The sequence below is a fragment of the Phyllopteryx taeniolatus genome, chromosome 15, assembly GCF_024500385.1.
Source record: "Phyllopteryx taeniolatus isolate TA_2022b chromosome 15, UOR_Ptae_1.2, whole genome shotgun sequence".
NCBI classification, from domain to species: domain Eukaryota; kingdom Metazoa; phylum Chordata; class Actinopteri; order Syngnathiformes; family Syngnathidae; genus Phyllopteryx; species Phyllopteryx taeniolatus.
This window is the reverse complement of record NC_084516.1, coordinates 18,417,270-18,432,329: the sequence shown is the minus strand read 5'-3', so window position 1 is coordinate 18,432,329 and position 15,060 is coordinate 18,417,270. Positions and strand designations below refer to the sequence as shown.

At 39.4% G+C, this 15,060-nt stretch overlaps 1 protein-coding gene across 1 annotated transcript in view; it reads right to left on the bottom strand.

Moving 5' to 3' along the window:
• Positions 1–9,783: 9,783 nt before the first annotated feature.
• atp8b1 (ATPase phospholipid transporting 8B1) overlaps positions 9,784–15,060 on the bottom strand; it is a 33,072-nt gene continuing 27,795 nt past the window's right edge. The window contains exons 28-31 of the mRNA XM_061799553.1: positions 13,050–13,295; positions 12,666–12,804; positions 12,379–12,509; positions 9,784–11,098 (exon numbers count right to left, since the gene is read on the bottom strand). Coding sequence (XP_061655537.1) covers positions 10,868–11,098; positions 12,379–12,509; positions 12,666–12,804; positions 13,050–13,295 — 747 coding nt within the window. The 3' untranslated portion in view covers positions 9,784–10,867. The remainder of the gene's footprint in view (positions 11,099–12,378; positions 12,510–12,665; positions 12,805–13,049; positions 13,296–15,060) is intronic.

Here is a 15,060-nt window from a genome sequence, read left to right as displayed (position 1 = left end):
TTGACTACTTATTGCATCGTTGAACGTTCTCACATTCAACTTGCTTTCAATGGACTGCATTAGGCATACGGAACAAGAAAGTCTGTTTAAACCAGTAAAATGTTCCTGTAACAATATAATTAAACAATCCGACAAAAAAGAGAAACTGAAAACCATTTGAAAGAGGACGGCTATTCTTCCTTCACTGTGTCCTTATTTGACTTATACCATGAGGTGTGTCAGACAAGTTCCAGGACCAGTGTCGCAAAATATGTATTTCAAATCCCAATATAAGGTATTCTCGTTTTGAAGTAAATTCCCTTAGATTCGAACACACTTTCCAAGTCTTCTCCGTCATACCTACACGCACTCTTGGAATGGTCGTGCCCAACTCCGTAGTCACAGGCATTTTGATGTCATTCTCGTCTTCAAAATGGATCCGCCCCGAAGACCCCACCCCACGCCCCCCGAGCTCGGGAAAGCGGACAAATAGTCACATGGGACCAAGTCGGGTGACTAGCGAGGTTGCTCCAGCATGGCGATATTCTTCTCGGCCAGGAACTGTCAGATGCTCAGGGCATTGTGAGGAGGCATGTTGTCACGGTGAAGCGACCACGAGTTGTTCTGCCATAACGCTCGCCTTTTCTCGCACACTGAACGAAGCAAATGCCTCAGGATCTCTTTGTAGACTTGCTGCTTGATCTTCAGCTCCACATTGAAGGGAGGGGAAAACTCCTAGTTTGCAGTTTAGGTTTGTCATCTATCTTTTGTGACACCTGTCCTGGGACCTTTCATTATCATTTACAGTGAGTGGTTTGTTTGTGCTTTTGTGTGTGTGTGTGTGTGTGTGTGTGTGATTTTCAACTCTCAGACTTTCAGCTCATGGAATAGTATAATTTTTTTTCTTCAAAGGTCAAATGTAACGAATTGTTTGGTCGATATTTATATGCCATGCAGTGGAGTAGCAGAGTGTAAAGGTAAGAGTTTGGTTTAAAGAGTTGTTCCTTCATGTCTCCCTGAATTATAAATACATCTAGAAATGCTGATTACGAAGGGTATCTACTGTAATCGTGCTCATTATGAAAAGTGTCACCTATATGAAGGTGTACAATTGACTATTCATGATACAATTGATTGTCTTCACTCTGCTACAGGGGTCACCGTTGACACCAGGTAGGCCCCTAGTGCCTGCAAACCTGTTCTAAAAATAGCTCGCCATGAGCCATTGTGATTTCCAATAGGAATATTGCAGAAGTGATCATTTGAAAATGTTAACTTGAAATGTACAGAAATGAACTGTTTCCTATTCATCTGTTTCCTGCATTATTAAATAGTTGTTGTTAATTATTCTGAGAAATCATGAACATAATCAGTGTCTTCATGTAGATAATTATTATTAATTATTAATAATGATATATACTCAAAAGTGAATTGAGAAAACTTGTTATTTCAGGAGTGTGCATCAAACTGATAGTCCTTCGCAGTAATCAGGACCCATGAAGTAGCTCTGAGTTTCAAAAGATCAAAGGTTGGGGACCCCTGCTCGACTGAGTGTTATTCTTGCTTTATATTTGTGTCTGAATGTGTGTATATGTGTGCGCACACTGCACAGGGGGCAGGAGAGAGGTCGGTCAGTGGATCAGAGTGGCAGGTGCAAGGATCGTGGCGGAGCCCCCAGGCCAACCACAGGGCTTGAACGCTCACCGCAGTGTTTAATCACCCGGCAAAATGCTTCTGACATGCTGAAGAGGGAAAGAGAGAAGCTCCATGTTTCTGTATCCTTCACTGAACATGTGTGTCTGTACGTGTGTGCGTGCATGCGTGCGTGCGTGCGTGCGTGCGTGTAAGCGAAAGAGAGGTTGCGATTCTGGACACAAGACAAACAGATAGAATGAAAAACAGAATTTTTCTCTCAGCGTCACAATGCAGTTTTAAAAAGAAACATAAATATAAGAAATAATACATTTGAAAATAAAATTAGGGAAAAGAACCGTTTTACAGTCTTTTGCTTCTGTCTTCTGTCAATATAACCTTCAGTCTTAAAAGAAAATCACTTTAACTCAAGATTTGGCCGGTGTATTAATCATTTTGGCCTAAACTGAATATTTTTAGAAGGTTCACACGGGTCAAGTGACACGATTACGAGTCAGATATTTGCGATGGGAGCATAATGAGAAAAAAATGGCTTGAAATCAATTATCCTTAGATTGGTCTCTTCACATATAATTATTATTATTATTATTATTATTAATATTATTTACACTGGTATTCTCATGCAGATATACCTGTAGTATACTAACTGGCAGGTTTAGACTTAATTAAAAATATATGTATTAAAGTGTGTCACACTTTTTGCTGTCTCGCATTGGTAGAAGACTATGTCTGAAAATAATAATAAAGTGCATTATCATTACTATTATTACCATAGGCCTTTTGAGGAGTACTGCTTGAGTGCCCCTAAAAAAAAGGATCGAAATATAATGATGGTGTCCATGATGCGTCATATGTAGGGATGTAATGTTTTGCCGTTCACCAATAAATCGTAATCAAATTTTAAACGGTTGGTTTTATTGTTTTACATTTAATAGTTTTTACTGCAGCGGCACAGGGTTCAAATCCGGCCTCACCTGTGTGGAGTTTGCATGTACTCCTCTGTGCCTGCGTGGGTTTTCTCCGAGTACTCCGGTTTCCTCGCATCTTCCAAAAACATGCATGGTAGGTTAATTGAAGACTCTAAATTGCCCATAGGTGCGAATGTGATTGCGAATGGTTGTTTGTTTTATATGTGCCCTGCAATTGGCTGGTGACCACTTCAGGGTGCACCCCGCCTCTCGCCCAAAGATAGCTAGTTTTATTCAATGCAACTTCAGTGAGTAGTACTCGGATTTTAGTAGCTGTATGTGTGCATGCAAATTCAGTGTCCTGGAAAGGATGCCAGTGGGCGGGCTTTCACCAGACCCCAAAGTGGAAGGAAAAGAACTTTTTTTTTTCATGAAAAAATTAATTTTCTAGGAGTTTATCACTCCTAGAAAAAAAAATCATTATTACTTTTTTAGTTGTTTCTTCATTAATGGCTTCAGTTGGCACATTGGACGACTGGTTAGCCCATCCGCCTAACAGTTCTGAGGACCCAGATTCGAATCTGGCCTCGCCTGCGTGGAGTTTGCGTGTTCAATGATGCTCTTCACACCCGACCAAGGTAGCGTTTAAACCCCAGGCAGTGGGCTGGTCCTTAATAAAATTTGCATTTGACAGCACGAGCCAATGACAAGATGCCCTGTCAAACGAAGACCACACAAGTATACTTATGTGCCGCCGGTCCCCACAACGCATTACCTGTGTGTGTGTGCATAATGTCCTGGAAAAGAGGCCTCTGGGCATGCTTATGCCAGGCCCATCACCATGGCCCCCAACGTGGAGGGGAAAAAAACTAAAAAAGAGAAGAAAATTAATCATAATGAATAAAAACGTAGGAGAAGAAAAACCCTGCAGTGTTCCACTAGTGATAAAATGGTAATTTTATTGTTTTAATTTGATGATGCACTTCTCTGGCGAACATTGTTGAAAACCTGGTCAGCAGGCTAGGTCTTGATCAAATAGTCCTCAGCCAGTGTGTGTGCGCGCACGTGCGTGCGTACGTGTGAGTGTGCGCGCGCCTGCGTATGCAAAACCACTCGAAGTGAAAGTGGCCCACCCAGGTTCAAATTTGCATAATGATCCAGTGTCACTTTGATTTATCCATTTCGAGTGTATCCTCTTTTTTTTATTTATTTATTTATTTATTTATTTTTTTAAGTTTTATGCAACAATTTTCTGATACTGTCTAGAATCCGTAATGCAAGGCACTAGCACTGCTTGGGTGAGGGTTCAACTCCCAGTGCAATGCACTAAAATGAGCACTAAAAGGATCCAGGTAAATGGAATAAAATGTTAATGATGTTTTATCATAATTAAGCCATTGTAATATATTATAAAAAATAAACAAAAGAAAAAAAAGACCAACCTTAAGGGAAGAAACATGCCCAGGTATTTATTATAGTCAAAATGAGGCTTTATCTAAGACATTTATAGTTATAACTGGATAAACATAAAGCCTTAAGCATCATCATCATGTAATGGGCTGCATTGAAGCAGCTATGATTCATCCTCAGTGCATGTTTTTCAGTTACTATTTGAGAAATGAATGACCACATCTAATCAGTGGCAGTTCTAGGGGGGACCAGTGCCCCCCTAAGACTGGATTGGCACCCCCTGTGTCCCAGCCCCCCTGATCTCCCTTAAGAAACTGGATAGGATGTGATTGGACTATCTCTCCATCCATCCATTTTCTGTACCGCTTCCCCTCACTAGGGTCGCGGGCGTGCCGGCGCCTATCCCAGCTATCTGGGCGAGAGGCGGGTACACCCTGAACTGGTCGCCAGCCAATCACAGAAAAAAATTTGACTCAACCTGAAATGACTCTCAAAATGAATTTCAAAAGGAGTTCTAAACCAGTGTCATTTGAATGCTCTATATTACTATCAAGCCACCAATTTTGTTTTTTCAGTTTCACCCATGTCTCTATGTTGTGTTCAATGATTTTATTTAACATGCATTCAGAATGTAGTTGACTTCAGTCAAACATAAACTCATTTAATACATTTGATCACCACTTGAGTTCAGTCCTATGTACATTCATGCCTTCGTGTAATGCTCCCATACTCTCGCAGTCAAAGCAATTTACATTTTTCAGTGCTGATCTGTGCAGATGTCTTCCATGAATATCGAATTCACCTCAAAGAGAATAATGCGCCTCCCGTGGCACTCACAAACAAAAGGTGCACATTCAGAAACGCTGTGCTGTCAAACCTGGGATTGATGCAAATCACATGAGCAAATCTGTCACATACAGTACCTGTATATTGTCAACATTTGGAGACAAACAGCAAAAAGAAAGAAAGAAAGAAATAGAAATGTTAGCATGTTTTCAATGTTCCGTGGTTAAATGTTCAAATAAATTGGGCTTTAATTATAATTGTGTGTCATTTATAAATAAGCAAGTCTGTAAGGGATCAATTGAGAATAACAACAACAACAACAAAACTGTCATTTTGTGGAGGTTTTGTAGGGCCTTGGAAGGCCAGTTTTCATTTCCGTGAGCCAGCCCTCAGCACTTCTCCCTCTGCGTTTCTATAGTAACCTTGGCTAAAATCCAAACAGCCAGTAGGGCCCTGTGATGGGCACTACACAGGGAAGATGAAAGATCTCCACCAGGCTACTGCAGCTTCCAGGCAACAGATAAATGTGATGTTTAAAGGAGGGCATGGTTCCACTGTGCAGAGGAGCACGGTGACTGTGAGAGTGGTCTCTCCAGTATTCTGATATGAACAAATATTAACGTGATTTATTATTTTATTTTTTTGTCTGCAATGTTTACTTCCATGATCCACTGCCTTCAAGCTGATCATATCATGGAGAATGAGAGCACAGTAATACAAAATGGAGATATTACTTCAGCTCACCTCTTTATGAAGAGTTGGAAGCACTTCTAAGACATTTTTCTAAGGTGGCAACTCTGTGGCTATAGGTATAAGCGACTGACCCTTTAGACCAATTGTTCTTAAGTGTCGTCACCCTGGGAGCCGCATTGTACTATTGTTGCAAAGTCGCGATTTGCAACCCACTTTCATCGAAGTTAGGAACAATAAAGATTTCGTTGTTTGCTTAAAAACATGTTTGTTTAGAGACTAAACTAGTAGCTAGAGAACAAGGAAATAACTTTTCTTGTCACTTTTCCTCTGTATTGTACTGGAAAAATCAGAATAGGAATACATGTAATCTTTTTACTAGGTGTCTGCAACCCACCCAAAATGGGTCCGTGACCCACTTTTGGGTCCAGATCCACCAGGTGAGAAACACTGCTCAAATCTAGAGTACTTCTAAAAGTGGAGGTGATGTCGGATTCCTTTAGTAATAGTTACAGTAGCTATTTGAAAATTCAAATTTCTTCTGGCAAAATCTGACCATACGATACATCGAGTACGTACAGCGACTGTAGCTATATTTGACTGTTATCCTGACACTTTCTTTGTCCATGTTGTCAGTTCCCTAACAGCGAGTATTTGCTGCAGCAGCCATCCAGTCGAGGCGTCCAAATCGCTGAGCGTCAGTGTTTCTGTTTGTTCCTTCAAAGATTCATGTGCCACATCCACATGAATCATTCACGAAGGAAATGATTGTCATAAACATGAAGTGCCATCTCTGCCACTGTGTGTTGAAAAATGTATGCTTTTTAAGTCATCAATTATGACATGGCACTCATCTTTCCTCTGCTGGAGGAGGGGCGCACGGCGACAACTTATTTATGCATTGACATATTTTAATGAGGTTATCAAATTGAGGATTCTCAACAAACGTAATGGTAACATCGTATCGACGCATCAGGTAAGACACAAACAAACGGGCCAAATGGACAGAGACAGGTATCTCTGTCTTGATTTTTATTTTCAAAAAGTGTTCTCGTTCATATTCGAAGTAGCATCGACCAATCTGCAAGAGCATGTCTCTGTCTTTGTGTGTGTTCCTCTCTTTCTCCCCGCACTGTATAGACGAGACCCTCAGCTAGAGGCGAGCCGATCCTCTTACTATAATACCTTTACCTAATCTCAGAAGCGAATCAGAGGGAGCCTGGAGCACTAGGCACTAATAGGTTCACACAAATGGGATCTAGTCAAAACCCCTTAATCCTCCCAGAACTGTAAATATGGAGAGCATTATCTACGTAGGCCTAGAGGCTTCTGATGTGGTACTGATGCAGATTGGACAGAGACACTGAGAGATAGTAGCCAAAAACATAAATAAAAATCATTTAACATGCCCTAAACAGTGTGGCAACAGTAATACTGTTGGATGATGAAATACTTGACAAACTGATGAAAAACTTTTAAAAGCCAGATTGGGTGTCATGTCCTAATGTTTTCCTTAAGAAACAAAAATGGGGGAAACCAATTTTTAAAAAGTCAGCAGAATGTTTCATTGTTAAAAGGCTTATACACAAACAACTGATTCAACTATTTGGAGGGGTGGGACAAAAACAATCTAAAATTCTTTTAGATCATTAGAGAATAGTGTATCAATCATCGTGAGAATTTTGATGATAAAGGCAAATGTACTGGGTGGGTTTCCATGCATTTGATAATCCAGATTAGCATTGTTTGGCCTTGGAGTAGGCATGCACTTTACCCCCATCCTGGTTTCCGCAGTATTATTTATTATAGTTCCTAAGTATAAATGTGTATATAGGCCACACTGGGGGAAAAAAAGATGCGCACTATGAGAATAAAGTAGGAAAGATTTCATGAGATTAAAGTTAGAATTTGGTGAGGAAAAAGATTTCATATTTCAAGAAAAAGATCTGAATTTTAGAATAAACTCATAATATCAGTGTCAAGCACTAATGGTAGTGGCTGCTCATCTCAGGCTGTTGTGTTTATGGATGTAAGAACTTTTGTACATTCACTTGTTAATTTAATCCTTCTATTGTTATTCATATTCTGAAAAAATATAACATTTTTTGTTATAATATTAAGACTGTTGACCTTCAATGAACACTTTATTCTCACAAAAAAATATAATAATAATAATAATAATAATAATAATTATGCTTGGCCCTAATATTCAGTTGTACCTGAGCTCCCCCTGGAGGTGTGAAACCAGTGAAGGGAAAAAAAATACCACATTACCCATTGGTTAAAATTGTCCTAAATAAGGAGCTGGTTGGCTGACATAAGAACTGAAACAGAATCGTGACATGTAGACATTTCAATAAGTTTATTTTAGGTGTATCAATACACATCTGATTGAATCATGCTATCATGTGTGTTAATGTGTCACTTCCTTCATATAGATACTGCTGCCGTCACATGATCCCATAGAATGCGGGACCCATTTGGGAAGTCATAAAAAAATGGAAAAATGTACGAGAAGAATGCTGCCTAATTACACTTTAAATGCCTCATTACTTAGTGACTACTGTTGGAAAGATATTTTACTCCAAGTGTGACTTCGTGGCGAAGGGGTAGATACTTAACAGTTGTGGCTCGATTAGCCATTTGAGAACTGTGACTAAATAATCCTTATTATATGAATTTGTGCACGCGTATACAACGTGAGAAAAGACGCGTGCGCGCACCCGCACAGTAAAGGCACGATGAACTCTTTTGAGTTGGCGAGCATTGTCTTGCAGCGACACCCACAGTCTGCAATTAGTACTGCGAAAGTCAAATACAAGAAATAAAACCTTGTCCTCGACAGACACCTAGCGATATCTACAGATATGGATGGATGGATAAATTATCTACCTTGGCCCAGGGATCTTCACACACAACCCCAAACCAATCCAGGTACCGCCATAGGTAGTTGGGACCATGAACTAATGGTTTCTTAAGGACAGGACTAGTCATTACAAATTTTGTCTGTCATAATTTAGGATTGCCTCTAACACACACTAGTGAAATGCTTGTATAGACAGCAGTGTAACACTTTTACATAACTGGGGAGGGGGAGAAAAAAAAAAAAAAAAAAGAAAAAAAGCTGATTCTGAAACACTTATTTCAGTAAATTGTATGAGTGCATTTCAGTAGAACGTGCAAAAGGATTCCAGTAGTGCGTGACAGCATTTCATTCATGAGTATGAGAGGATTTTACTAGTGACTGGAAGTCTGACTCACACCACTGAAATCTTTTCACACATCGCACTGAAATACACTTTCAGGTTTATGAGAATATTTCCGTAGTGTATGTAAGAGCATGTTATTAGCGTCTATAAGAGCATTTCACTGGTGTGCGTAAGAGGTAATCATGAATTACATCCCTGGCAGCCCCCATAGTTAAGAGCAATTTGGTTTCTTGATGAAGGATCCTAACATAGTCAATTGGGAACCGAGGACCAAACCTGCAACCCTGCGGTGAGAGATATTTGCAATCGGCAAAGAACTGACGAGAAAGAAGAAATTTTGAAAATGGAACATGGAAACACTGGACGAGTATTTGAATGTTGGCCTGTCTGTGTAGATTTCACATGGCTGGTGTCAGAAAGAATCCTCACATCTCCCAAAACTATCACTTTTCAGGAAACCGAAAAGTTATTTTCAATAATTCAAAAAAAAAAAAAAAAATAATAAAAAAAAAAATCCACATTGCGACCGACCAATACTGTATTACAGATTTGCAAAAAAATATGAATCTGAACCAATTTGGACATTGGTTTCTGCCAGACAGTGAAACTTGCTTAGCTTCTCTTATCCGATTGGTTAAAAAAAAAGTTGTCAGTGATACCCAACCCTTGTGCCGTGAGAGATCATCAGGTGTCCTATGGGAATTATCCAATTCACTTGGTTTCAACTGCACCGAAAACATTTGCTTCATCTTGCTGTGCCTGCGACGTACAGTGACAGGCAGAACAATTAAATGCTCTTCTTCTACCACCACAATTTGTCATAACTTCTGTACTAAATATTTTTGTTTGATGGCACGCTGTGATAATTTTCCAATGTAAATTATACACGTTGGGTCGATAAAAGCCAGGAAACACTGTGCTGTTACGTTAACTGACTCTAATTGGGCCATAAATGTGAACGTGAGTGTAAGTAGTTGTTAATATCTACCATGTATGTGTGAGTCCTGTTACTGGGTATATTTTGCCTGTCACTCTAAATCAGTTGAAAATTATTTAAACTTCCGTGGGACCTCGAACAGATTATGTGGAATACAAAGGATTACTTTTTTGCACAGTAAAAGAGCGGAGCGCAAAAAACAACAACATAGTTTCAGATTAATACATATACCCTTGGCTTTTATTAGCAACAATATGATGAAATATCAACTCAACCCAACTACTACAGGAGCATTTCTGGGTTAACTGCCTCCATTCATTAAGTAATAAAAACATACAGTAACAGAACAATGTCTCAGTTTTGGCTTAGAATCTCACAGCAGATATCTTAAATAAATTGTAGGACTATAGAAATGACATCATTTTCATGGACACAGACACAAACAAAGTTGTAAAAGCTTGAAAAAAATGAAAGACGGGAAGATGATTAAGAGTCTTTACATGATGGAGATGGGGGGTGGGGGGGGGGGGAGCCTATTTTTTCAAGGTGTACAATTTATGATGAAAACTAAAGATTTTGGTTGAAACAAATTTGAGTTTCCAAAATAAGTGATCGCATGTGCTATCTCAGCCACTTGATTCAGTACTGGAGAAACAACGTTCACAAATTAAATTACATAAGACACTTAACGGCTAAGCACCTTGCATACCCTGAGAATGTAACACGCCTCCTTTGACAATAAAATATTAAAATTATGATAATAAAATTGAGGCTCTCTTTTGAATGAGTTTCAAAAGACAGAACTAAATGGATCCATTTAATCATTGATTTAAATCAAATTTGATACAAAATGCTAATTTCCAGCGCCCGATGGACATGGAGCCATACCAGTTTGAAGTTGCGGTGGTAGCGATGAGGAGGAAATGTGGGTTAGGTGGGCTCAACTAATCTTTTATAAAATAAAACTTTTTGTTTTAAAAACAATCCTAAATTAAATGACATTGTCAATCACACTGTCAGTGCATGACTAAAAACATCAGTTGTTTCTCTTTGGTTTTGCATAGAGTCTTTGCATAGAAGATGAAGAAGTGCCTCGGTTCTTCTGTTACTTTCAAAGGCACTTAAATATCCTTTCAAAAATATCCTCTCAAATTTAATAATGTCATTTCCCTGCTGAGATACCAATCTTGAGCATCTCTGCAGTGTCGTCACAGAGTAGCCCCTTTAAACGGTAATCCCAGAATTGGGAATACCGCCACAGTGTCAGTTTTCACCGGTCTCCAGGTCTGCAACCATCAGATGTTCTCAGCTCTTTCGGGGACCTCCCTGATGCTGCTCTGGGGCCCAACCCGGGACGCGGGGCGCCTCCGAATGCTTCTCCCAGAAGCGATGAGGTCTGCATATCCTCGGGAGTGGGAGAAGGCATAGCCAGAGCGACGGGAACGCGCACCGCGTTGGAAGCCCGGTGTCCTTTTCTTCGCCTCCTGTTGCATTTCCAACTCATACCTCTTTCTATTTCTCTGGATCTTGAGGGCAGATGAAAAAAATAGAGTTGCTATTAAATGGAACCAATACATTGTGTTATTACATTTTAACATCAATGACATGTACTTTTTGACCTCGAAAGAAGCTGAGGTCAAGGCTAGATAATTTATTTTTAAAAAACGCCCCCCCCCAATAAAAATAAAAAAATAAAAATACAAACCAGCAAAAGACAACAGATCTACGGCAGAAAAACATTAAATGAATACCATAACTTTACATAGGGTAAACATTCTTATGTGTGAAGAAAATGTACACCTTGTCTGGTTTAATGCCCAAGTATAATTTTTTTTTTCTTTTTTTATAAAATCATGTTTCTACAAGAAAAGAGTCAAAAGAAAAAGAAAACAATATAGAGCAACACATATGGAAAAGAAAATAAGTGGGGTCCACCTTCAGATAGTATTAAAGTGAACTCCGATTGCAATGACATGTTTGGTATATATGATCTTTCGACTTGAGTAACATAAGATACAACTTTCATTAATAATTTCCAGATTTAGACATTTTGACAAAACGTAATTTTAACATAGGCCGCCATTGTGTTCTCGTCGCAGTGCATTCTGGGTAGTGACGTCAAATGGGGATGTGCCTCGGTTTCATTTCTGCCGCTGCCCACGGTACTTGTTCGTTTTGCCCGATGTTATCAATGTATTCAGTCATAACTGAGACTAATGTTATATGTATACCTATTTTACTGCTAACTCAGTGTCCGATGGTGATGGCTGCTGCCGCTAAAGTGGTGAGCGCTCTCATGAGCTGGGGGCGATCAAAGGCTTCGAACAACCGCGGTTCTTTCGGCAACTCAACTCGTCTGACTGCATCCTCACACCGTTTTCCCAACTTTATCTCTTTGGAAAAGTTATGACTGCTTCCCTCCTTTTTTTGCATTCCGTCCTGATTGGAAATTGCATCCCGAAGCAGCGCAGTATGGCATTTGTAACTATTTTCGCTGATGATAAAAGTTGTTCGCAAGTGGCTCGCTTAGCTCCGCAGAGAGCAACAACAGCCATTCTACATCATTCCCAGATTGCTTTGCACACGCTAAAACATAGCGGCGACAGTGTATCAAATTATGGTCTAAACAAAATCGTTTTTTAACATGGGTATAATTTATAAGTACATTCCAATGTATTTCAGTAGTATAGATCAGTAGTTGTATAATTAAATGCATTTGTCATTTCAATCTAAGTTCACTTTAAGTTTTCATAAATGAGGCCCGAGACTGGGTAGGGCCAGCAAGTTTGACATTCAGTGAGCTTACCTTATCTCCTACGGAAGGCCAGATGATTTTATGGAGGAACTGGATGCAGATGACCGGCAGCAGGCTGATGCCCACTGTGAGGATTATGGTTAACCACAAGTAAGGCTGACGCAGAGCGTTTGAGGCTGCCCCTACATGAACGGTAACATAATTAACATGGTTAGTGACAAAAGACAACAGGGTTTGAGCTGCTTAGTATTGTTTAGGATTATGGCATGCAAATTATTTTATATACTAAACCGAGGACCAACATGAAAGAGAATGAAGGTGCTACGAGACCCACTGACCCGTGAAGGTAAAAAACGGGGTAAAGATGACGTGAATTCCAGCACTGTGCAAGTCAAACATAATGCCAAAATAGATGGCTATGCTTCCTAAAACAGCAAAACAGTTGACAAAGGTCCAGTAGGAGGTATCCAGCGAGATCTAAAGGTGACAAGAATGATAACATTTTAGATTATTACAGTTACACTCAATGACAAAAAGGTAAACATACAATTCCTCTCTGAGAAAAGTAGCTCTAAACTACTAAAAGGAAGACCTCGTTTTAGCCAGCTACTGTAAAACTCTCATCAAATTATGCCAATAGCTAATAAAATAGTCAGTACATATAAATTATAGTGTCAAAGTCAGTCTTTGCAGACAACCCAGCCATCCTATGAGTGACCAACCTGTAGATTGACGGTAAAAATCAGTGATGAGGCAGTGACGACGGCGAAAGACTGGTAATCTGAGGGGGCTTCTCCATCTTGCCCCATGGTCTGCAGGAATGCGCCGTAAGGAATGAAGAAGATAATAAGGGAGACGAAGATGCCATGGAACAAGCTGATGAAGAAGTTCCTGTAGTTGAACAACGTCCCCTGCTGACCGGGCAGGTATAGCTTGGGAAACTTGAGGCTCAGTCTGTCATTAACGTCCTGCAGCAAATGCAAATGGAAGGGGGTCATTTTAAGGAGATCGAGATTTTTTTCCCCATTAACCAGTACAGTTTGAAATAGTAAATCCTAACCTGACAACAGAGGAACTGAACTTTATTGCTTAGTGCAGTCATTCCATTATTGTGCAGTGAGAGATAGTCTGGTGTCCCGTAGGAAATTATTCAAATTCACTTAATTGCTCCAAAGATTATTAGTCATTAATTACAAAATATATCTTTGTTCACCAGCCTATGCCAGTGTCGTAGTGACATGCAGAACAATTAAATGTTCTTCCACGGCATGTACAATTAACGCGTGTATCCACTTGTCGGCATTCATACAACAGAAAAATAGCTTTGCGTTGAACTAAACAGGCCCATATAGCACATGAAGTAATCTTTAGAGTAAATTGAGACAATATTTCAATATGGTATGCTGTATATAGTTTTTGTGGAATTTCTGTTTGGTGGTGTGCCGTAAGATTTGTCTAATGTAAAATATGTGCCTTGGCTCAAGAAAGGTTGGGAAACTTAGTGGAATCAGAACCTCAGAGTTTACTATGTCTGAAGTTACTTCCACCAAGCAAGACAATTTAGTGAAATTTCATATCGTATGTTTAGAGGTTTTTTGTTTTGTTTTTTTGTTTCAATTGTGCAAAGTTGTGAATATAAAAACAATTTCTCAGTGGTGAAAGATCTAAAAGCAGAGGTAATCAACAGGCAAAATGAGGCCCTTATCCACATGTCACTTTATACTGACCCTGATCTATCATGTCATTATTTACATTTATATTTATTTACAAATAACCTTACTGTTGTCTTATTTTAACCTGTGCCTATTTCTGGCAGCTTCTTCTGTCATTGGCAGCTGGAAATCTACAGTATGTACACCACACAGTAAATGTGAATAACGCAAGCAAGCTGTAAGGAAAGAGACAGTTCTAGAAGCAAATTCAGTGCAAAAAGAAAATGTACTTCAAAATAGGGACACAGCAAAAAAAACAAAAAAAAAACAATGGGTATTTTTTTTAATTAATAACTGATGAGTTAGATCTGTAGTGTTTATATGAATAAAGAATGGACCAACTTGAAATGCTCAGATAATCGGTTTTTATATTTAGTCACATTTATTTTGCAGCACTTTACGATGCTCTGTTAAAAAGCACTTTAAAAAACAAAATATTCAATAAATACTGGTATTCTCTTATTTCCTCCAATTATCTGTGAAAATCAGCAATCTATATTGTATAAATACTATAGAATGGTATACATTTTATTTTGTATCACAATTAAGTGACTAGAACGACAGAGTCATACTGGTACAACTGTTTGCTCTGAAAAAAATATTTGTGACTAAATTGCTGTGCATTATGACACTCTGTCACTCAACTTTAAAATATTTTTCTGGACTTGTTTTCCTTTCGGCGTGTCCCTTTAGGGGTCGCCACAGCTTGTCATCCTTTTCCATGTAAGCCCATCTCCTGCATCCTCCTCTCGAACACCAACTGCCCTCATGTCTTCCCTCACGACATCCATCAACCTTCTCTTTGGTCTTCCTCCAACTCTCTTGCCTGGCAGCTCCAACCTCATCATCCTTCTACCAATATACTGACTCTCTCTCCTCTGGACGTGTCCAAACCATCAAAGTCTGCTCTCTCTAACTTTGTCTCCAAAACATTTAACCTTGGCTGTCCCTCTGATGAGCTCATTTCTAATTTTATCCAACCTGGTCACTCCGACAGCAAACCTCAACATCTTCATTTCCG